The 21,925-nt window shown below is 50.5% G+C and overlaps 1 protein-coding gene across 2 annotated transcripts in view; it reads left to right on the forward strand.

Annotated features, from left to right (window-relative positions):
• The window catches only part of dock1 (dedicator of cytokinesis 1), a 215,155-nt gene that overhangs the window by 20,820 nt on the left and 172,410 nt on the right, over window positions 1-21,925 (forward strand). Inside the window, exons 2-14 of one of the 2 annotated variants that reach the window (XM_062525877.1) lie at window positions 4,916-4,999; window positions 5,449-5,489; window positions 5,670-5,746; window positions 6,982-7,078; window positions 7,537-7,685; window positions 8,057-8,192; window positions 9,497-9,654; window positions 9,799-9,880; window positions 12,391-12,526; window positions 15,521-15,593; window positions 18,010-18,089; window positions 19,441-19,566; window positions 19,751-19,875. In XM_062525877.1, coding sequence (XP_062381861.1) covers window positions 4,916-4,999; window positions 5,449-5,489; window positions 5,670-5,746; window positions 6,982-7,078; window positions 7,537-7,685; window positions 8,057-8,192; window positions 9,497-9,654; window positions 9,799-9,880; window positions 12,391-12,526; window positions 15,521-15,593; window positions 18,010-18,089; window positions 19,441-19,566; window positions 19,751-19,875 — 1,364 coding nt within the window. The remainder of the gene's footprint in view (window positions 1-4,915; window positions 5,000-5,448; window positions 5,490-5,669; window positions 5,747-6,981; window positions 7,079-7,536; window positions 7,686-8,056; window positions 8,193-9,496; window positions 9,655-9,798; window positions 9,881-12,390; window positions 12,527-15,520; window positions 15,594-18,009; window positions 18,090-19,440; window positions 19,567-19,750; window positions 19,876-21,925) is intronic. The other variant, XM_062525878.1, reaches the window with a different exon arrangement.

A 21,925-nucleotide genomic window follows, 5' to 3' on the forward strand; every position in this document is an offset into this window, starting at 1 on the left:
GTAGTTAGCTCGCTAGTCAGCGGGAGCTAGCATAGAGGGAAAAATAGCTAACGCCAGGACCACTAGGCTATAAACAAAGCTCTACTTCAGCCCTCTCTGGTATAAACATCCAACATAACAAATTAATAGAAAATAATGACACACCTGGACAATATGAACAGCACACAGAGGTCTGAGGCTCCTTCCCAACTCCAACAATGCTAAATAACAGCGACGTTAACTATTAGCTGTTAATTGCTAACCATTGTAATAAACAGCTAGTTGCAAGCTAATCGACAACACTTCAAGCTATTCACGTTTGCAAGGATAATCCTGCCTGTCCTGCAACAAACACAACAACGTGATTGCAGTTTAAATTTTTATTGTACGTACACAACAAAATGTCACTGTTTTCTGTACTCCGGTGTTCTCGTCTGTGTTCATACTCGTAGGGCAATGTTTATCGTTACCATGGCAATTTGTACTTTCTGCCTCGCGCTGCAAGCAGGCTGCAAGGGCGCATTTCTATACGTCATCGGTACGCCCCCCATCTCTACCCAGAACTGTGCCGGCTGCGTTCCCACCTAAGCGCACCCGGGTAACATCCATAGACAGTAAAAGATATGGACAGAGCTATCACGTAGACGGCAGCAGAGACCGAGGAAGCAAATTTCAACGGTTTTTTTAGGTCTTCTTATTCCGTCATAGGTCTCCTGCGCAGGCTCAGATGTCGTACATGTGACGTAGACACGTAGTCTGACCTATGGCGACGCTTTACTCTCGCTGGACGCATGCGCCTTTAACACTTTAGCATTGACTTTCGAAAAACGTTAATTACTCCGCCGATAAAACAGTTACGAGATTATTATGTCAATTTCACAATGTAGTATGTACCCCGACAATAGAAAATGTTCATATAAAGGCTTATAACGCTTCAGCTGTAACGTCATTTGATGTCAAAGTGGCGCTTACGCCCCATAGGATTCTATGGAATGGCCAGCTAGCCACGGTCTTCTCGTTAGCATGGCGGCCGCCATACTGTCTACACTCTCAGAACGTTCGCTGCCCCCTTGGTAACATCTAGAAGTAGTACCAAAGTCTTTTTAAAGCAAGTCACGTCACTCGGCAGCCATATTGGCCATGGGGTCGGGCAGCGACTTTGACCGGAACAAGACCAGGCTCTATCTAAATGAATGGGGAGAGAGCTGGATGTCCGTGTTCCGAGGTGTAAGAGACATAAAAATCACATGTTTGAAATCGCGATGAAAATCTGACTAAAATCGCTGAAAAGGTTTGGTGGTTTTGTATCAAATGAACGCTTTAAAAGCCTTTTTCTTACTGGTAATTTTGGACTGCGCATGCTCTGTTCTTCACGACGCAGCTTTCAAAAAGCGTGACCGCCAAGGATCGGCCAAATGATTGGAGCAACGGCACTGGAAGAGGCGGGACGTGCAAACCATAGCCAACCGGTGTAAACAACCGCCATCTTTCGCGTTACGAAGTTACCCCATGCTTTTCAATGGGCGATTTTTCCAGTGCAGTGTCTCCTCATATATAAGTGTCTCTGGTAGTACTAGGGGGCTAGTAGGGTGAGTTCCGGGTAAGAAAATACCCGAGTTTTGCGTTCCCACATACAGCCACCCGTTTGATATCCGTTTGACATCCGGATGTCTCGCTCTGGTGGGAAAGGGACTTATGATGCAACTCATGCTGGATGACTTGTCCAGTGATTGCTTGTGCTGTGATTGTGTAGAAGACCACACACACTCCGGGCGTACAGGTGACCTGTCTGTAATGACCTCCGGTCTCCGTGGAGATTACATCTCGTCAGTAATCCAGAGAAAAAGCCTTCTGGACGGTGCCATGAGGGACTAGAGTCCATTACCTCTCTGGCCTGGGCAGCCTTTACACAAATATCATTGCAGCGGCTTAGCAGGAAGTGAGCTCAGCTCAATTGAACTGAATTGGTCAACTGGTCATTCTTGTGGACGTGAGCGGCCAAGTGAGAAGGGTTGCTTGTTTCAAGGATTTGAGGCCATTTGGCTGTTTAAACAGTTTTGATCTCTTTATGTTGGGGCTGCTCTGGTAATCCCCCACCCTCTCTCTCCTTTGCTCTCTCCAACTGTTCAGGTGTGTCTGTTATTATTTGACATGAGGTCGGCTTAATGTTATGTTCATTTCTTTTCGACTTAATTTCTAGATTCTGATGTGTGGTGCAGTTGTGACATTTTCGTACCCAATGACAACCCCCCCACCCCCCCCCCCCCTCTCTCTCTGTGATTCAGTCTCTCTCTCTCTCTCTGATATTCTCTCTCTGTGCGTGTGCTCCAGTGAGAGTGGGACTGTGACGTGGGGTGTGAGATGAGTGAGGCTAATGAAGAGAGGCAGAGAGCGGTGGATTTGCTTAAATACTCTTGTGCTGCTCGGCGTCTGAAGTGAGGCATCACGCCGAGAGGGAGCGTTTTTAATTATGCTGTCATTCACCTGCTCCCAGCCACAGTGACGGAGACCAGCCCCACCAGCAGGACACACACACACACACATACGTGCGCAAACACACACACACACGCACACACGCACACACAAACACCTTTCTACACCTCCCCACACATTCATGCACACAGACAGACACACAGGGACCTCTCTGACATCACCTAATTAAGCCCCACAGGTGTTTGCTCTCCTCTCTCTCTCTTTTTTGCTCCCTCCATCTTTGTTATTGGCTCTGTCTGCCTGCTGGCCTCTCTCTCTCTCTCTCTCTCTCTCTCTCTCTCTCTCTCTCTCTCTCTCTCTCTCTCTCTCTCTGTGTCTCTATCTCTCCCTTGCCTCCTGTTCACTGTTGTCCCTGTGGCCCTCCGTGAGGTTGTAAGTGATGCTTTGCTGTCACTGAGGAGGTCGCTGTGACGTGCGGGTGTGTGTGTATCGGTGATTTAGTGTGTGTTTGCGTGTTTGAATGGACTCGCTGTATTGAGCCTAGTCTCTTGGTGGTAATGTGACGGGTTGTTAAACACACTCCCTATGCACACACACACACAGACACACAGACACCGACACACACACACACACACACACACCGATGAAGCCAGCTCAGTTATCACAAGCCTGTGACCTTGGTGCTGTTAGACAGATTGCTGAGAACAGTGTGCATATGTTGTCATTTATACAGAGGTGATCACCAATGTGAAAAGCTAAAAGGCACATTTGCAGTTTTGTGGTAGTGGAGTATTTTTGCTGCAGTATTTTGATTCGAACATAATTAGTTAGCACCAGTGCTTAATTTGTAAAGTGGGAGGTGCCGGAACGCAGATGATGGGTGGATCCGGCGACTCAAAAATTAATAAATTAATAAATAAATAAATAAATAAATAAATAAATAAAGGGTACGCGGGACGACGACGCACAAGGATTCTGTGTGCACTTGCCTACAATTAAACCAGTTACCGAGTGCGGAGACAGAGTGCAGATTCGCATGTTTAAGGCTTTTTTTCACCAACACTGCAAGACAGTAAGCTAGCCAAGGTTATTTTAACCACAACCGACAACGCTCAGAGTAAAAGGATGAACTCCAAACAAGCACACAATAGGCTACTCACTCAAAGTTCGCCCGTTAACTCTCCAAACACACGTTAACGCAACACAATATATTGAGAGTACCAGCAGAGAATAATTAAGACTTCACTTTACTTACACATATATCTTATTTGTCCAAAACAGCCCATACAGTATCCATAGATAAACACCTGCCTCTATTTCCCTACTCCTCAGATCCCGTGCAGATATGTCCTTTGGCAATCCATGATTTCACGTAGGGAGTGGGATTGAACCGGTGGGCCGACAAGGCCAATAGAGAGTTGTGAGGAGATGGTAGAGGGGAAAAGAGATGCTCTATTTGCTGCGCAAATCTAGTTAATCTGCGAAAAACCCCGCTCATGCACTTGAGATGGGGACAGTGTTGACCGCGGCCAAAAGGTCCGAACGAACCAGGCGCGCGGGAACCTCTTTTTGACCAGGGGTGCTGAATAACAAAATAATGAAGAATGTCCAACGATTTCTCCCTGCTATACATGTTTTGGATTTTGACTGCTAAATATGTCATTAGCGCGGTGTACGGTTGAGGGCAAGACGTTTCATAGCCTGTCCTTTGCAACCACAAATTCTTATGTTCTACAAATGCGACAGCACCAGGCGTCAAAAGATAAGGGGCTATACCTCGGCTGACCCTTCCATTTTTCGGGGGGTCCGGGGGTTTTTCCCCTGGGAAAATTTTAAAATTGGGCTGTGAAAGATGCGATTTCAACATAGTTTGAGAAGGAAAGTAAGGCCAGATTCCGGATCTCCTTGAATAGCTGCCGGATCCAACGTCGGAGGTTCCGGATCTTGTTCCGGCTTGTTCCGGCTCAAATTAAGCACTGGTTAGCACACCACTAAAACACTGTTTACTATTCACTTTTTAAGCCTGAATGTTTCATTTTGTTAGGTGATAGCTGTACATAATTCAGAAGATGTTTGTTTAGTTTTTACATTTTTCTGTTGTATTTTAGGCCAGCCGTTCTGAAACTTGTTTGACCCAGGGCCCGATCATGTCAGACTGTGGGGTGGTTGGTGTTAGGGGGCCTCTCTGGCACAAGTCCAGGGCCCATAGGTCTAGACGCACTGTAGTGGACAAGGTCATCCTTTCTCCTGTAGTGTTGATGTGGCCAGTGTCCTGCGAGCTCCAGTGCAATGGCTCAACACTCCCTGTGAACTCACACTCCTCTAATCCTCCAGTGCATTATCAACTGAGTGCACTTTGCAGGCGTCTCTGGTGGAAGCCTCCATGGCTTTTTTTGGGAGGGGGCTGTGTGTGTGTGTGTGTGTGTGTGTGTGTGTGTGTGGAAAGAAATGTCCTCTCCCTCTCTTCTCCTCTCATCGATTTCTGTCTCTCCTCCCCCCCCAGCGATCTATAACTACGATGCCCGCAGTGAGGAGGAGCTGTCTCTGCAGATTGGGGATACGGTGCACATACTGGAGACGTATGAAGGTGAGGACACACACACACACACACACACACACGCGCCTGCCGCTCATTTGAACTGATGGCGCCGCTCCCCGAAGGGCCGACGCCAAGCAGTATTGGGCATTATTATTTTGTCATTCAGCATAATGTCAGCGTTTTGTCACAGCGCTGTGGCATTTTGGGACCAAGCTGTGCTGAACGCATCCATTTCCACACCTCCCTCAGCCCCCCACTGCAAATGAGAGCGTTGGAAATGCCTGCAGTTTGTCGGGGGGCAGGTGTAGTGTATTTATTTGCCTCTAAATGTGTGAGTTATTTTGTCCCAGAAAGCCTGAAGACGAAAGCATGTATTACACACACACACACACACACACACAAAATCATAAAATATCTCTTTCGTTGAGCCGTTGAGCCTCCCTCTTCATAGCACAAGGTATTATTTTTTGCTAATGCAATTTCATGTGCTGTTGTAGGATGGTACAGGGGAAACAGGCTGAGAAGGAAGTCCAAAAAGGTAAGTCGATCTCCACTGTGTCATTATTACAGACTGAGAGAGCCATAGAAAATCACATTTCCCAGCACTGCGCTCTGTGCTTCACTGTTGAGTTTTATGACTTCCACATTGTATATAAATAAAAAGTCATAAAAAACTGCCAGCACTGCTCTGTTATGTAAAGTGGCTAACGTGTCGAAGTTGTTTCTGTCTCTTACACAGGGCATATTCCCTGCGTGCTACATTCACCTGAAAGAAGCCACAGTGGAGGGCAATGGGTGAGTATTGTGGCCCCTTCTCAACTGCTTCCATAGTCTGGGAACTCGGTGGGTTTGGCCAGCTGATCCCTGGGCTGTGGCTTTGTAGTGGCCGAGCGGTGGGGCGGGGCGGGGCGGTGTAGCGGAGGGGAGGCTGGACGGGGCCTCTCGGAGCAGATGGTCAGCGTGCAGCTCTGATGGGCCGCGGCCCACTCTCCTGCAGGCCCAGCTGGAACTCTGTGTTCTGGCCGCCGCATGCTGGCCGAGGAGCTCCTCTCCCCCGGTCTCTGCCAGCGTGCTTGAGCGCAAACACCTGACTTAAAAACGGTGCCACGCACTGCGGTGCGTCTCATTCACCAGGCGACCTTGCCGGTGGAGTTTCATCTTACTGGGCCCTGAATGGCGTCCTTGAGCGTGGTGGATCCACACTCACGCAGCCACAGATGGCCCTTTGCTTTCATCTGATGGCCACATCTTTGAATAAGCAAAATGCATTATGAAAGGCACTGTCCTTGAGGAAGAAACTCCTTTCCCTAAAAGAGAACATCATTTTTCACCCGCTGTTATATGAAAGGGTCGTTTTTTTTTTCTTTTTCCTTGACAAAAATAGTTTCACATGGGCTCTTGCATTTCAAGGGAAGCGATGCCAAATTAGTGCCCAGTGTGGGATTAATTGGAGTTGCGTTTCCCGGGCAGCCGTCTCAGGCCTGGGCAGAGATTTAAGCAGCGTTCTGTGCCACATGAAAGACCGTAGATCAGCGTGATTTACATTGAGCGGGGGAAAAGTATGCGCGCCTATGTGGGTATTTCATTTCTGAGTGAACGGCATGATTTTAATTGGCGCTGATGTGAAATCACAACATGCTTTTGAGACACCCTTCAGATGTAGATTACCAGAATGGGGGGAGAGAGGGATTGACAGGTAGAAAGGTAAATTACAGGATGCATTGACGGTGTCAGAAATAGATGGATGCACGGATGGACGAGCAGCAGAATAAATTCATAGAGTGATTTGTGGATTAGTGTGGATGGATGGATCAATATTTGGGTGGATGTGGAGATAGATGGTGCAGGGAGGACTGGGGACAAGGCTAATGTGCCTTTGAATGGGCAGCTGGATGAGTAGGTGGATGCTTGACTTGACTGATGGATGAGCAGGGTGAGCAGGTGAGCTGAGGTGAGGTGTGGATGGATGGATGGTGGCGCTTGGTGATGAGTAGAGGATAACGCTGTCGTCTGGGCCTGCTCCTCTACAGCCAGAAAGAGACGGTCATCCCCAACGAGCTGCCCTTGGTGCAGGAGGTCACCACCACCCTCCGAGAATGGGCCTCCATATGGAGAGACCTATATGTGGTGAGACACACACACACACACACACACACACACACACGCACACACACACACACTCAAGACCAAAGTAATTTGAAAACTGCACACAACACTGACATTGACTTTTGAATTATACATAATATGGATTTTTCTGCCATGGCAAGATGTAAGTTATGTGTGTATTTCATGCAAGTTGCAGGTTATGTGTATATTTGATGCAAGTTGGAGGTTATGTGTGTACAGTATTTGACGCAAGATGCAGGTTTGTAGGTTTGTGTGTATTTGGTGTCACTGGAATGCCCTCTGCACTGCTTGTGCTAGCATGTTGTCTGTAGTGATACATTCTGACATGGTTTCACTGCCTGCCAAAGTGAAACAGACACTTTAATGAAGCTTGATTAGGGGTTTGTTTCCAAGTGTAATGTATGTGTGTGTGTGTGTGTGTGTGTGTGTGTGTGTGCGCGTTGCTTATGCCCACACAGGGAGACAAGCGCGAGATGTTCAACTCGGTGCGCGACATGATCTACGACCTGATCGAGTGGCGCTCTCAGATCCTGTCCGGCACGCTCCCGCAGGACGAGCTGACGGAGCTCAAGCAGAAAGTCACCTCCAAGATGGACTACGGCAACAAGTGAGCCAGCAGCCGTCAGCGCGCCCCTTCATCACACACACACACGGCGTGTTTTTTAACCGCGCCGCTCTGTTCCAACTCACCTGGCTCATTATGAGGGGGAGTGCAAAGCCCATCCATCATTCCAAAAACTCTCCTGGATTGCTTTTAAATGAATGATTATTGTTTGAACTGATTTGGGTGGGAATCTACAGCTACAGCTACTCTGCTGCAGTGCTTTATGCACACTTCTAAAATGGCAGCGGAGATCTGGAAGCTGGTGCTGGTGGCCGGTTACTGAGCCAAGGGGGTTTTGGAGTGCGGATTGGAAGGGTGTGTTTGCAGGATGCCACCTGTGATGTCTGACTCGCTCCCAAAACCCATTCCCACAGGTACCTGGATCTGGACCTGGTGGTCAGGAACAAAGACGGGAACATCCTGGACCCCGACCTGACCAGCACCATCAGCCTGTTCCGGGCCCACGAGGCCGCCTCCAGACAGATCGAGGAGCGCATCCAGGAGGAGAAGGTAACCACGGAGCTGGTGTATGGAAACACACAGGGCTGCACACACACACACACACACACACACACACACACACACACACACACACACACCATGTAGACACCACACCACTACAGCACTGCACAGCACATAGCTGTGTGTCAAAGCACACTGATTATAGGGTGGAGAGGGGTGGGAGCAAGGTGTTGCTTCTTAACATGTTGACCTCTCGGATGCGGATCGCTCCCTGAAGCGCGTACGTCTCTCCTGGGTCAGTCGGCGTGCAGTTCAGCGCTCCGCACCAGCACAGAGCACTGCAGTGGCCGCTGGTCTCCCTGCGCCTGTGTGCCAGTGCTGATTGAGGAATACAAATCAGGCAGCGCGGCTGCTGCTACTGCTGCTGCTGCTGGGGCTCCGAGCTGCTTGCCAGATTCAAAGCAAATAGCAGCTTGATTAGTTCAGGGCAATTTCCTGATTGAATCAAATGATGAATTCATTTTCTGAAATTCCTATTTTGGAGAGCCCAAGTGTTGGTTGCTGTTCCCTGCTATTTTTCTTACATGAAATATTTTCATTAGGCTTCATTAAAGCACATGTAAATTGTAATGTTTTCCTAGTGGATTATTACACAGTGAATACGAGCAACATGATCATGCTCTAGCACAAGTGTAATTGTATCGGTTTGAAGTGTGTTGTGAAGGTTGGGGTGAAGGTTGGTGTGTGTGTGTGTGTGTGTGTGTTCCTTCATGCGGCGCAGTGCAGTGCTAAATGAGAGTGATTCATGCTGGACTTGGCTCAGTGCATGTTGGGCAGAAATACGCTCTGACTGCCTCTCTCCTGCACTGCTGAACACTCACATGCGGCTTGACATTGAAACCTCGCCTGAGCAAGACGGCTGTGGTCTGGCGCTGTGGCTTGTCTTGATCCACCGCTCAAGCTAGAACACACGTCACAGACAGACGTCAGGGTATTGACCTCATGGGGTCGAGTCTTCCACCATAAACCTCACAAAAGTCATCTTGTTCATCTCAATGCAAAAAGACTCGTTCAAATGTATTTACCGGTACTGAAAATATCAATATGAGAACAATTCCACAAGATCTCCTGTTATTTACTTGTGAATTGCAATAGGAATGAAAAGCAGTCTCGGCTTGATTGCCATCTTTTCCAGCTTCTCCCACCTTGACACCAGCAGTTTAGTGTCTGACCATCAAGTCCCTCTAAGTCGATAGTGAGTGCAGCCGCTGGCTTTATTAGCCGTCTGTGTTGTGTGCTGGAGCATGCCTGACGGAGAGGCTGATCACTGTGCGCTGTGGTGTTCCCTGCAGTCCCAGAAGCAGAACATGGATCTGAGCAGGCAGGCCAAGTTCGCCTCCACGCCGTCCTTCGCCCTGTTCGTCACCCTCAAGAACGTGGTGTGCAAGATCGGAGAGGACGCCGAGGTGCTCATGTCCCTCTACGACCCCGTGGAGTCCAAGTTCATCAGGTACACACTCACACCCCGACACACACACACACACACACACACACACACACACACGTGCACAGATCTCCCCCAATTATGGCTCTCGTTTCACTCCTTCCATTTCTCTGTTTGTGATTATAACCTTTTCTCCCTCCTGTCCTCTAGTGAGAACTACCTGGTCAAGTGGTCCAGCTCTGGGCTGGTCAAGGACTTGGATCAGCTGCACAATCTGCGGGCTGTGTTCACGGTATGTGTGTGCAGCAGCTGCCTGTTTCTACATGTCCCTGCTGCATGGCTCTCCCCCAGGGGAGTGGTGGCCATAGGGCCCTCTACCCTGATGTGTGTGTATGTGGGCTTTTAACATATGCTGTGGCTGCTACTGTGGCCGTGTGAAAAGCCATTTGGGAGACTGATGGATGATCAGCAGCAGCGGTGAGTGGCAGGTTGATGAACTGCTGATGAATTGACAACAGTAGGCCCATGTCCATTCCATCACGTCACGTCACGTTCTCAAAGAGCAGGTTCTCCACAGCGCTGTTTCAGTAATGAATTGGATGGCTGCAGTGCTACTTTCATAAGGTGTGTAATGAACAAAAATGATAAATGTAAAGTGCACTGATGAATTGGCTACTTATCTTTTATAGCGACCTGCCGCACATCTCGCGTAATCTCTCAAGCCAGCAGGTCATTTCAAGCAGGGCCCCCAAGAGCTCCATCATTAATATCCGTGCATGACAGGAATAGAGGATAACGCCAGATAAAGTCAGAGCAGAAATGTAGCGCTTGGTCAAAATGGGCCATTGGAAATCTCCCTCTCTAGCGCGGCCAACACGGACCGACAGAACAGATCTGTACGAGCGGGGCGTTTTTTTCAGCAGTCAGCCATTTGCTGTCTGGTCTCTAGTTAGAGATAGAGGTGACTGCTGCAAATGAAATAGTTCATCATGGACTTGTGTAAATGAAGCATCTGTGGGGACCCCTCCAGGATGATGATTGTAATGCAGGTTTCAATTCCCCTGGGTCCTATATTTGCCGAGGGCTTCTACAGGGCTGTTTGCATTTTCTGCTTTAATATGAGCCTGAGCCCGCACACACACTCTCACTCACTCACACACACTCGCGCGTCCATTTCTTTTTAAAGCAGTGCCGACCTTTCAGATTACTGCAATTTGTGCTCTAAAGTCACATAGTTCTATTAAAAACAATTCATCTTGATGTGGGTCTCATGTATGCTGCATAAATCCTCATGAGTGTGTGCATCTCTCTGATAATGCTCAGATCACTTAATCTTAAGTGAGCCAATTAGAGGCAAACTCACCTCACACAAGCTAATGCAGAGTAATTATAGCCTAGAGCCAAGCACGTCTGACCACAGGCCCCCTGTGCTGTGCTGTGCTGTGCTGTGCTGTGTGTGTGTGTGTGTGTGTGTGTGTGTGTGTGTGTGTGTGTGTGTGTGTGTGTGTGTGTGTGTGTGAGTGTGTGAGTGTGTGAGTGTGTGAGTGTGTGAGTGTGTGAGTGTGTGAGTGAGAGTGAGAGTGAGAGTGTGAGTGTGAGTGTGAGTGTGAGTGTGAGTGTGTGAGTGTGTGAGTGTGTGAGTGTGTGAGTGTGTGAGTGTGTGAGTGTGAGTGTGAGTGTGAGTGTGAGTGTGAGTGTGAGTGTGAGTGTGAGTGTGAGTGTGAGTGTGAGTGTGAGTGTGAGTGTGAGTGTGAGTGTGTGCATCTCTCTGATAATGCTCAGATCACTTAATCTTAAGTGAGCCAATTAGAGGCAAACTCACCTCACACAAGCTAATGCAGAGTAATTATAGCCTAGAGCCAAGCACGTCTGACCACAGGCCCCCTGTGCTGTGCTGTGCTGTGCTGTGCTGTGTGTGTGTGTGTGTGTGTGTGTGTGTGTGTGTGTGTGTGTGTGTGTGTGTGTGTGTGTGAGTGTGTGAGTGTGTGAGTGTGTGAGTGTGTGAGTGTGTGAGTGTGTGAGTGTGTGAGTGTGTGAGTGAGAGTGAGAGTGAGTGTGAGTGTGAGTGTGAGTGTGAGTGTGTGAGTGTGTGAGTGTGTGAGTGTGTGAGTGTGTGAGTGTGTGAGTGTGTGAGTGTGTGAGTGTGTGAGTGTGTGAGTGTGAGTGTGAGTGTGAGTGTGAGTGTGAGTGTGAGTGTGTGTGTTGCTCTAAGTGGGAGGGTTGAATTACACCTCCACTGAGGCCAAGTCTATAGCACTTTCCATTCTTCTCCCCGCAGATGTAAACCTAGTAAAGGTCAGCGTTGTTGTACTGTAGTAGAGAGATGTGAGAGATATAGGAGAGGGAGGAAGAGAGAGAAGGAGGGATGAGGTGGAGAGAAAGGCAAAATGAGAGAAAGCCCGGCGCTGCATTCCCCATTGGATTGCCAGCAGGACGCAAAAGCAGCCACCGCAATCAAAGCGAGTCTTAACCCAATTTGCCAGGAAAAAGGGCCGCCCAAGCAAAAGTTGATCCTCGCTCCCCAACACGCTGATCAATTCATCAATTGCTGGCGCAGCGGCGGCCGTGTTGCAGCGCGGGCTTAACAAGGCGCTACATCCAGGCACGTCCTCACGGCCTCACCCACACAAGCCCAGCACAGAGCCCAATCAAACCCCCTCTAATGCCGCTCCGCTCGCCCTCACACCTCCTGCTGCCGCAATGCAAACACTTCCACCAGACACACGCCAGCCTCATTACAGCTTCTCTCTCTCTCTCTCTCTCTCTGTGTGTGTGTGTTCCTTGCGTGTGTTCCCACCTCAGGACCTGGGCAGTGAGGACCTGAAGAGGGAGAAGATCAGCTTTGTGTGCCAGATTGTGCGCGTGGGACGCATGGAGCTGCGGGACAACAACACCAAGAAGCTGACCACAGGCCTGCGCAGGCCCTTTGGAGTGGCAGGTACGCTAGGCTCTCACCCGGACCAAGCCAGTCAGGCTGTTCCATCATTAATGTTCATTATTATACGGCTCTTCACAATGCAAGTAGAACACTCCATTGACTTGAATGGGATTTCCCAACGTTCTACCGGTCATTATTTCTTGATAGATGACCGCTCCGAAGGTATAATGACCGCTGCCAATGGCAACGGTTTCACTCCGCTAGTTGTTGCGGAAGCCACGAAACGGTAGCCAAGTCATTGCTAAAGACACATTGAGATGAGTTTCTTTTCTCGTTTTGGCAAGTAGCCGTATAATAAGCGTGATAATGTATAGAACGCTGGTCATTATCGGAAAATAATTCCCTTCAGGACGAAGCAAAACCCCTCCGCTGCGCGTCGGGGTTCAGTTCATCCTGTCGGGAATTATTTTCCGATAATGACCGGCGTTCTATACATTATCCCTTGCCTGAAAAACAATTTCAGCCCGAGAGCAGAATCACTTTTTTTTTTAATGGAGCTCTAGTCTGTTCAGTCTTGAAGCTACTGTACTAATCTAGCTAGTGATTTGCAGAGCTTTGAAGCTTCTCTTGACTTCTCTGTGTGTTCAGCTCACCTCCTCTCCTGTTCATCTGAGGTCCAGTCCCAAACGCTTCGCTCCCTTTTTGCTGCTGATTGGACTCACAGAGCCATTTCCGAGAGGAGCACCAGCGTGATAATGTGGTGGCAGTGCAGTCGGCTTGCTGTGGAGAGGCCCTTTGGGGCTCCATGTCCACATTAAGATATCTCTTTTCGGGGCACATTTAATAGAAAAGGAATCAAAACCGCACTTTTAAATAAGACAGAAACTGTTTCTGGAAGTGCCGTACTTGCCCAGAGGAGGTCTCTACAAAAATATTCCTACTCTTTTCAGCTTGCAGCGGTGGCTGCTATCACAGAGGGTCGAGCCTGCGTGCTATTGTGAAATGAGAGTCCCTTTCATCAGATGGGATGTTCAGCGCTCTCTCTCTCTCTCTCATATGGTGCAGTCACAGTCACAGTCAGCCTTCACCAGTCCAAGCAAAACTTCTCCAAAGTGTTTTTTGCTCTGTCAAAAGTAGTCAAGCTAAAAGAGATCAAGTGTCCTGATGGGATCCAAGCGCCAACTTCTACTTGATTTGTCCCGTCCTCCCCCATTAAAGTGAAGGAAATTGCAAAATGATTTGCCAGCAGATTGCAGCGCAATTTACACTATGCTCCCATTTTACTGCTTAAAAAATATTTCCTCCTCCGAAAGCCTTTTTCTCGATGAATTGCTTTGCCTCTTTTGCATTTTTAACAATGCACGGCTCGCAGCCACACATTCCAATCACAGCTTTAGCCAATTACAGGAAGTGTAGCACGAGACTTCCAAAAGTGTTTATCCTTTGCTTCCCACTGCTAGATCAGCGCAGCGCTCCCAGGGCCTGACCTGAGGTCAGAGGAGTGCTGTGATTACAGCGGAGTCCTCTCCAGGCCTCCTTACCTCTCGTGACGCCGCACACTTGTCCACAGGCCTCGCTCCTGCCCTGATAAATACAGTTGGCCCCCAATCAGAGATTCGCACTTGAAGGAGACGGAGAAATTAGTGGCTGATTTGTCCCCGATGGGCCGGCTGCCCGTTCTATAGTAAACTAATTAGATTGGCGGGGCGCCGGCCGGGGGCACGGCGGGTGAATGACACTTTATTGTGCCGTCCTACTTGAGGAGATGGAGGGTGGCATCCAGATTGATGAGGCCTCGGCCGGCAGATATGATTTAGAATGGGCATGGGGGGGGGGGGGGGGGGGATACGACCGGGGCCAACTCTAGACTGGAGCGCGTTGACCCCCACAGGCTGCTGAGAAGCTTTATGAGCTACTGGCAGGACGGGAGGAGGGAGGGAGGAGAGGGGGGGATAGGGGGAGATGGAGGGGTGGAGGGATGGAGGAGAGGCAGAGGAAGGAGAAAATAATGATGGAGGGGAAAGGGGGAGAGTGCGGAGGAGATGGAGGGAAGCGAGATGGAGAGAGCGGTGGATGCGGAGGGAGAGTGAGACATGGGACGACGGGAGAAGAAAAAGGGATGGGAATCCATCAGGTTTTAACATCAAACATGTTTTTGAAGTGAGACGGGGGAAATGCGTCTAGCTGGGTTTCTTTTTTCCTTTTCTCCTCTCCTCTCCTCTCCTCTCCTCTCCTCTCCTCTCCTCTCCTTCCTTCCTGCACACTACAAAGCAGCCTTATGTGGGTCAGGCAGGAGAAATCAAAGCCAGCGGACTGTCACCTTTAATGTGAGTGAGTGAGTGAATGAGAGAGAGAGGGAGAGAGAAAGGGGAGGGGGGCAGAGAGGGAGAAGAGGAGAAGACGCTGGGTTTCATCACCCTTGCCGCTCCCCTCCATTAGCGCTCATCAGCCTCCTGTTGACTGGAGATGGAGACGCTGCACCTCCCTCGGCTCGCGTCTCCTCCGGGCCCCCTGCTCCAGAGCTGCTCCTCTGGGAGAGCACACACGGGCACACACATGCACACACATCACACACACACACATCACACACACACACACACACACACACACACACACACACACATGCGCACACACACACACACACACACACACACACACAGGCACTCATAAAAGGGGATGGGGGGGGGGGATGGGGGATGAACTGAAGATTTTTTGAGAAAGTCTTCCCTAGTCTCCAGGCTCTGCTGACATCTTAATTGCATTAGAGCTCTGGTGGCTTGGAAGCGCCTCAGCTGCAACTTAAAAGCAAACGTCTTGATGAGGAGGTCTTGCACCAGCCCTTGTGCTGGGCGTCTGATTTCTCTTCGTCTCAGACTGATGTCAGTACATATATGCATTCGAGTGAATTAGAGAAACCCAGAGAGGCCTCAGTAACTGAGTGGCTGAGTGTGGGCACCCTTTGGGCTCCACCATGGCGCTCTTCCTGAGTCCATAGTGGTCATCCATCCATCCCACGGCCATGTCTGACCCTGTGACCCTGTTCTTGCTTCACAGTCATGGACGTGACGGACATCATCACGGGCAAGATGGATGACGAGGACAAGCAGCACTTCATCCCCTTCCAGCCGTAAGTGTGCTCATAGCGCTGTCTGCATGCACAAACACCCACAGTCGCACACACACACACACACACACACATACACACACACACACTCACACACACACACTCACCCACACACACCCACACACAAACAAGCACTTTGGGAAAACATTGTCTGAAAGCATGAAACAAGATTTTCAAAGCATGTCAACATGCATTTTGTCAGTTTTTGACTGCTGCCGTTTTGACTTGAAAAGCCTGGCACCTTGATTTCCCTCTGTATGAGGCGGCGGCGGCTGCCTTATTCCCTGTTGACTTCATTAAGACTCCCTCATTAAACGGCAGCCTCTTCTTTGGGGATGGGCTAGTGGCTGCAGAGCAACCTTTTCCTTAACGTGATTATCGAGGTCTAATTGAGAACGCTCTCAGACACAGGTATGGTAATGAAGGTGCTCAGCACTTTAAGCGAATGCTCTTACCGCTCCGCAGAAATTCCGGAATAAAATAATTACGCCGGGGCCCCGGTCTCGTGGTCCGCACACAGCGGGCAACTCAGACGGCTCTGTGCGTCTGAGGATGTAAAACACCGGAGTGTCTCCTTTCCACTCCAGCAACTCGCCATGCCTCGCCTTCCAGGGGGGATTCACATTTTATCCACCACTCTCGGTGCTGTTCTCAGAGTACACATGCGCGCACACACACACACACACACACACACACACACACACACACACACACACACACACACACACACACACACACACACACACACACACACGGCGCAGCGGTGAGAAAGTCAGAGGGGAAATAGAGGGGAAGTTAACCATCTTGACATAATTGTCAAGATGCAATTAGATCCCTGGCCGACGAAAGGGATTTTTCTTTCGTTTACGTTTTTTTTTTTCCTACAGCGGTGCACGGGGAGGTCTGATGCTCCCCTTAGCCCAGAGATTGGGGGGAGAAGCGATATCTCATTTGCCTAGAAGGATTTGTCTCCAGCAATGAGGCAGCGGCCCAGGAAATGTTGTGAGATCCGCTCTGGGTCTGTCCGACCTGTTTTCGTCGGTGCCCTTTTCTTCCTGCGTGAACACAAAGGCAGGAGGTGCTGCTTAAGTAGTGAGGGGAAGTGGCAGCAGGGCTCAAGTGCTTTATGCCGCTGGAGTGTGTTTGGGTGTGGATTTGCCTGCCCGGGCTTTCTGAGGGGGTTTTGATGTGTGAGGACAGCGCCTCGCCCATCTCATTTGTGTCTGTTGACGAGCGTTTCACCTCAGGAAAGCCTCGGAGGGTACCAGTGGAGGAGCATAGCTTCCTTTGAGACCCGTTTACCTTCTCCTGTGCCTCTCCTTTTCTCTCTCTCTCTCTGTTTTTCTTCTCTCTTTGTGTCTGTTCTTCCTCAGTGTTGATGCTTGTCTGATATGCTCCCTCTCTCCATTGTTGTTGTTGTGTGGCGCTGTGTTCTCTGTGTGGTGGTGAACGCCTCGCGGTGGCCTAGTCCCTGCCGTCCCCACCCGTGTTCTGTCACTTCTGTCCCAGCTGCTGGGCGCCCGGTAACCGTCGCTACCGCATCTGTCGCTCGCCGGTGCGGCGCCGGTGCCGCCACAGGCTTCCGTTGCGCTCGGCTCTCCCGCACGCCCGCCCGGCTCTCCGCTGGCACGCACGCCTTCCCCTCCCCGTGCCACACGCCGTCACGCCGCGCCATCTAGCACGCCCTGCCTCACCAGCCAGCCGGCAGACTGGGAGCCCGGCCTGCCTTCACGCTCCACGGGCCTTAACGAGGGAGAGCCAAGGCACGGCCCCGCTTGCTGCTCCGCCTCAGGGGCGCTGACAGATGGGTCAGGGTGCAGGGGAGGGCCACCACAGACTCTCTCTCTCTCTCTCTCTGTCTCTCTCTGTCTGTCTGTCTCTCTCTCTCTCTCTCTCTGTCTCTCTCTCTCTCTCTCTCTCTCTGTCTCCCTCTCTCACGCTATGTCTCTGGCTGAGGCCTGCACAGAGCCAAACCTGCACGCTTGCCCCAGTCTTTGGCTTAGATGGAGGAGGAGGAGGAGGAGTCAGTGTGTGGCCTGGTCTTAATGATGCTCTCTCTGTGTGTGTCTCTCGTTACCCATCCCACCCCACTGTTGGCTAACAAATGGCTTTGTCCCCCTGTCACGGTTTTTGCATCACTATTTGGTGTGTGTGTTCCTCTCTCTCTCTTTCTCCTTCTCCATCTGTCTATACCACCCCACCTCACCCCACCCCTGTCCTCTCGTCTACAACCACACCACAACCTCTTTTCCTCCCATCACCACCTCTCCACCTCCCTCTCTCTCTCTCTCTCCCTCTCTCTCTTCCTCCTGATCCTCCTTCCCTCGTGGTGTGTTGGCCTGTTGTGTGCATACTCCAGGCTAGCGCTGGATGACGCCATTCGCCACAAGCAGCTGAACATCTCCCGTTTCTCACCCAGGGTGGCGGGGGAGAACGACTTCCTCCAGACCGTCATCAACAAGGTCATCGCCGCCAAAGAGGTCAACCACAAGGGCCAAGGTAACTATAGCAACAGGGCGTGGTGAGGGTGGGGGGTTCTGTCATTATTAGGCTATTGGAGTTAACTGAGCTAACATGAAGTCTTCCATGTCCTCTCCAGTGCTGAAGCTGGAGTTTTTGGAATGTCTTCAGTTGTGATTAATTGAGCAGAAAATGTTTTGGGAGAAATGAAAGTGCCACCTGTAGTCTGATGTGTAGAGAGTGTGGTGTGCGGGTAATTAGATTTCTTCCAAAAGCAGTGTTGGAACAGAGTAGATTTGGAGAAGAAAGACTACTATAAAGAACACAACAGGTGCTGTGGAATCTGATAAAAGAGCTGTAATCTTTCTGTCTTTGCTCACCTTTTCTTGCCACAGAGATTACTATCAATAAGTTTCTTCTGTGTGTGTGTGTGTGTGTGTGTGTGTGTGTTTGCGCGTGCGAGTGTGTGTGTGTGTGTGCACGTAGTTTAGCCTTGTATTACCCTGGCAAATTATCTTCAGTGTCAATTGTGCAGACACTAACAGCTTGTCTTGACGGGCGTGTTTATCGATTTACATGTCTGGCAGCGGATAACATCTCTGAAGCGATATGAGTGTTTGTAGTGCTGGGCGGAAGAGCGGTGGGTGGAGGTGGGGAGAGGAGGGGAGGGGAGGAGAGAGGCGGTGGGGGTGCAGGGAGGGCGGTGGGGGTGCAGGGAGGGCGGTGGGGGTGCAGGGAGGGCGGAGGGCTCCATGGCTGGTGTCATGTCGCATGAAGACGCGCCGGCATAAACGCCAGCTCCACTCAGGCCAGACGTGAGCGAGAGGAGCGGGGAGTAGCACGCAGTGTCAGACACGTTCGCATGTCAAAGCCCCCCCACTCCCCACTCTCCCCCAGCCCAGCGCCACAAGACTGCTTCATTAAACAGCCCATGTGTGCAGGCCAGCCAGCATTAGAGGGGAGGGAGGGAGGGAGGGAGGGAGCGAATGAGATGGGGGTTTGGAGGGGGAGGAGTGGGAGAGCCAGAGAGCGTGAGCTGGAGGAGGAGGATGGAGGGAGCGGGTGGGGGAGGCAGGAGATGACAGACGGAGGAGGGTTTGAGGAGATGAGTGGTGAATCCAAATGTTGGAGCCGAGATTGAGACTGTTTGATAGGCGCGTCTGTGCTAATGCGTTGGCCGTGAGGCTGGTTCAGAGATTCATGTCACTCCTCGGGCACCACTACTGCAGCGCACTCACTGGTATGCACAGCAGTAGCGGGACACACTGTAGTCTGCTGAAGAGCAGCACATACTCCGCTCTAGCATACTGATGCCAGCCCATGAATAGCATCATGGAAATGGACCTGCTGTGAAAACGTTGCCAAATAACTCTCCCGGTGGTCCTGTCAGGTTTGTGGGTGACCCTGAAGCTCCTTCCTGGAGACATCCATCAGATCCGGAAGGACTTCCCCCATCTGGTGGACCGCTCCACAGCTGTGGCGCGCAAGATGGGCTTCCCCGAGATCATCATGCCAGGTGGGCACCACTGCACCAACCACAGCCATCAGTCACGCCGCCTCCTCTACAGCTCCTGGCTGTGCAGTCAGAGAGCACAGAAGAGGAGATGTTTTGCATGATGATGAGGAGGAGAATGATCCTCTCTGCTTCATATTACTGATCTCAAACTCTTGTGTTGTAAACGTTTTGCTTCTGCTCTCAGGTGACGTGAGGAATGACATCTATGTGACCCTGGTCCAAGGAGAGTTTGACAAAGGCAGCAAGACCACCCCCAAGAACGTGGAGGTCACCATGTCTGTGTACGACGAGGATGGGAAGAAGCTAGAGGTAGCTGGGCCATGGATTCTCTCTCTTTCTCTTTTCTTTCTTTCTCTCTCTCGATACATCTCTGTCTCTCCAGTTCATCTTACTTACTATGTTTTTGGAGGACACATGTACACACACACACACACAATGCACTTATATACACCCACACACATACACACACTCCCACACTCCCACACTCCCACACTCTCTGTTGTCCTGGTAGAGTGCTTGTCTCTGGTCAATTTCCAGAGCACTGAGTGCTGTACTTCATCTTTCATGTGGACAGACCATGATTTTCAGGGCTGTCTGCCATCAGTCAAAAATGCCATCACCCCACTGCACTCTCTGGCCCTACACACACATACACACATGCACGCACACACACACCCACACACCCACAGATGCACACACACAGGACCATGATAGTTTCCCCCTCTCTCCAAGCCTCTCTCTTGTCAGTCAGGATGAATTCAGTCTTGTAGGACATGACCTTTGTGTTTAGTCACTGTTGGCCATCCTTGTCATAGAGCTGATTAGGTGATTTGATACGTGCCATCAGTTGGCTCTTACTAACCAACCCTGGCCCTCCGATATGCACATCTAAACAATCACCTCAACAAGACGACAGCACACAGCTGTGTGTTCTCTCTGTGTGCGATGGAGGTGTTAACAGCGGCTTTATCAGCCCCCAGCCGCATTAGACGGCGTGTGAATGGAGTGCGGATGTGCGTTTGATGTGAATAGTGGCGGGCGTGAGCTGTATCGGGTTACGGCTTCATTAGGGGACGCTCGGGTGGACGCGCCCAGTCTCTGTGTGCCACCGAGAGCTGAGAGGAGCGCAGAGAGGGCCAGACGTCACCTTCCTCCCCCACCGGCTCAAAGAGCTCTTCCTCCTCACGCTGATTAAAGCTCTGCAGCCAATAGAGGGGGACGTAATTATCTCCCCTCTCTGCCGTGTGTGTGTGTGTGTGGGCATTTGTGTGTGTCTGTTCTCTTCTGCCCACCTGCTTCTTTATCCTCTAATGAAGTGCAAGTTTGAACCTGAGGCCATGCGGATGTCGTGTGTGTGCGTGTGTGTGTGTGTGTGTGTGTGTATGTGTATGTTTGTGTGTGTTTGTATGTGTGGTTGTGGCGGTGCTGGAGATGCACTCATTAGTGTGGGGGGACTGATTGGAGATCAGAGTGAACGTGACGTGGCACAGAGGTCCTGGTGTCTCTAGCAGCAGCAGCAGGAGGAGGAGGAGGAGGAGAGGTGGTGGGGGAGGTGTGTGGGCTGCTCTGAGCTGTTGCTTCGCTCCACCTCATCTCTGTCATCTCCCTCCTCCACCTCCCCCCACCTCTGCACCACCACCTCAGCTTCACGTTTGAGAAGAAAGTTACCAAGAGACAGCTTCCCCATACAGTCATCATCATTATCATCATCATCATCATCATCATCATCATCATCATCACCAGCAACACCAGTAGGCACCATCATCAGGTTCTTGTTCCCCGTGTGTAGGAGGAGAGGAGGAGAGGAGGAGAGGAGGAGAGAGAGAGAGAGAGAGAGAGAAAGAAAGGGGGATGGAGGGTAAAATGGCTGGCTGGATTGCAGCGATAATTCTCTTCAGTAGAGGCAAGAGGCTTTATCTGTACCGAGGGGGGCACAGTTTGGGAGCAGTGGAAAACAGTGTATTGGAAAGGCAGCGGTCTCTTGGCAACCCTTGCCAGCTAGAACTGCCGTTGAAATGAGCCAACACTAACCAAATTGATTCCCACTTTTTGTGTTTTTTTTTGCCAAAGGCTATGTGGTACTCACTTGCAAAGTGGACGTCCCCCCCACACCAACACCACCACCATCACCACCAGTACTTTCCAGAGCAATTTACTCTCATTTCTATTTTATCCTGGCTTCTGACTGCTTGTGTGTGTTTGTGTGTGTGTGTGTGTGTGTGTGTGTGTGTGTGTGTGTGTGTGTGTGTGTGTGTGTGTGTGTGTGTGTGTGTGTGTGTGTGTGTGTGTGTGTGTGTGTGTGTGTGTGTGTGTGTGTGTGTGTGTGTGTGTGTGTGTGTGTGTGTGTGTAGTTATTTGG

This window comes from Sardina pilchardus, chromosome 22 (genome assembly GCF_963854185.1).
Source record: "Sardina pilchardus chromosome 22, fSarPil1.1, whole genome shotgun sequence".
Taxonomy (NCBI): Eukaryota; Metazoa; Chordata; class Actinopteri; order Clupeiformes; family Clupeidae; genus Sardina; species Sardina pilchardus.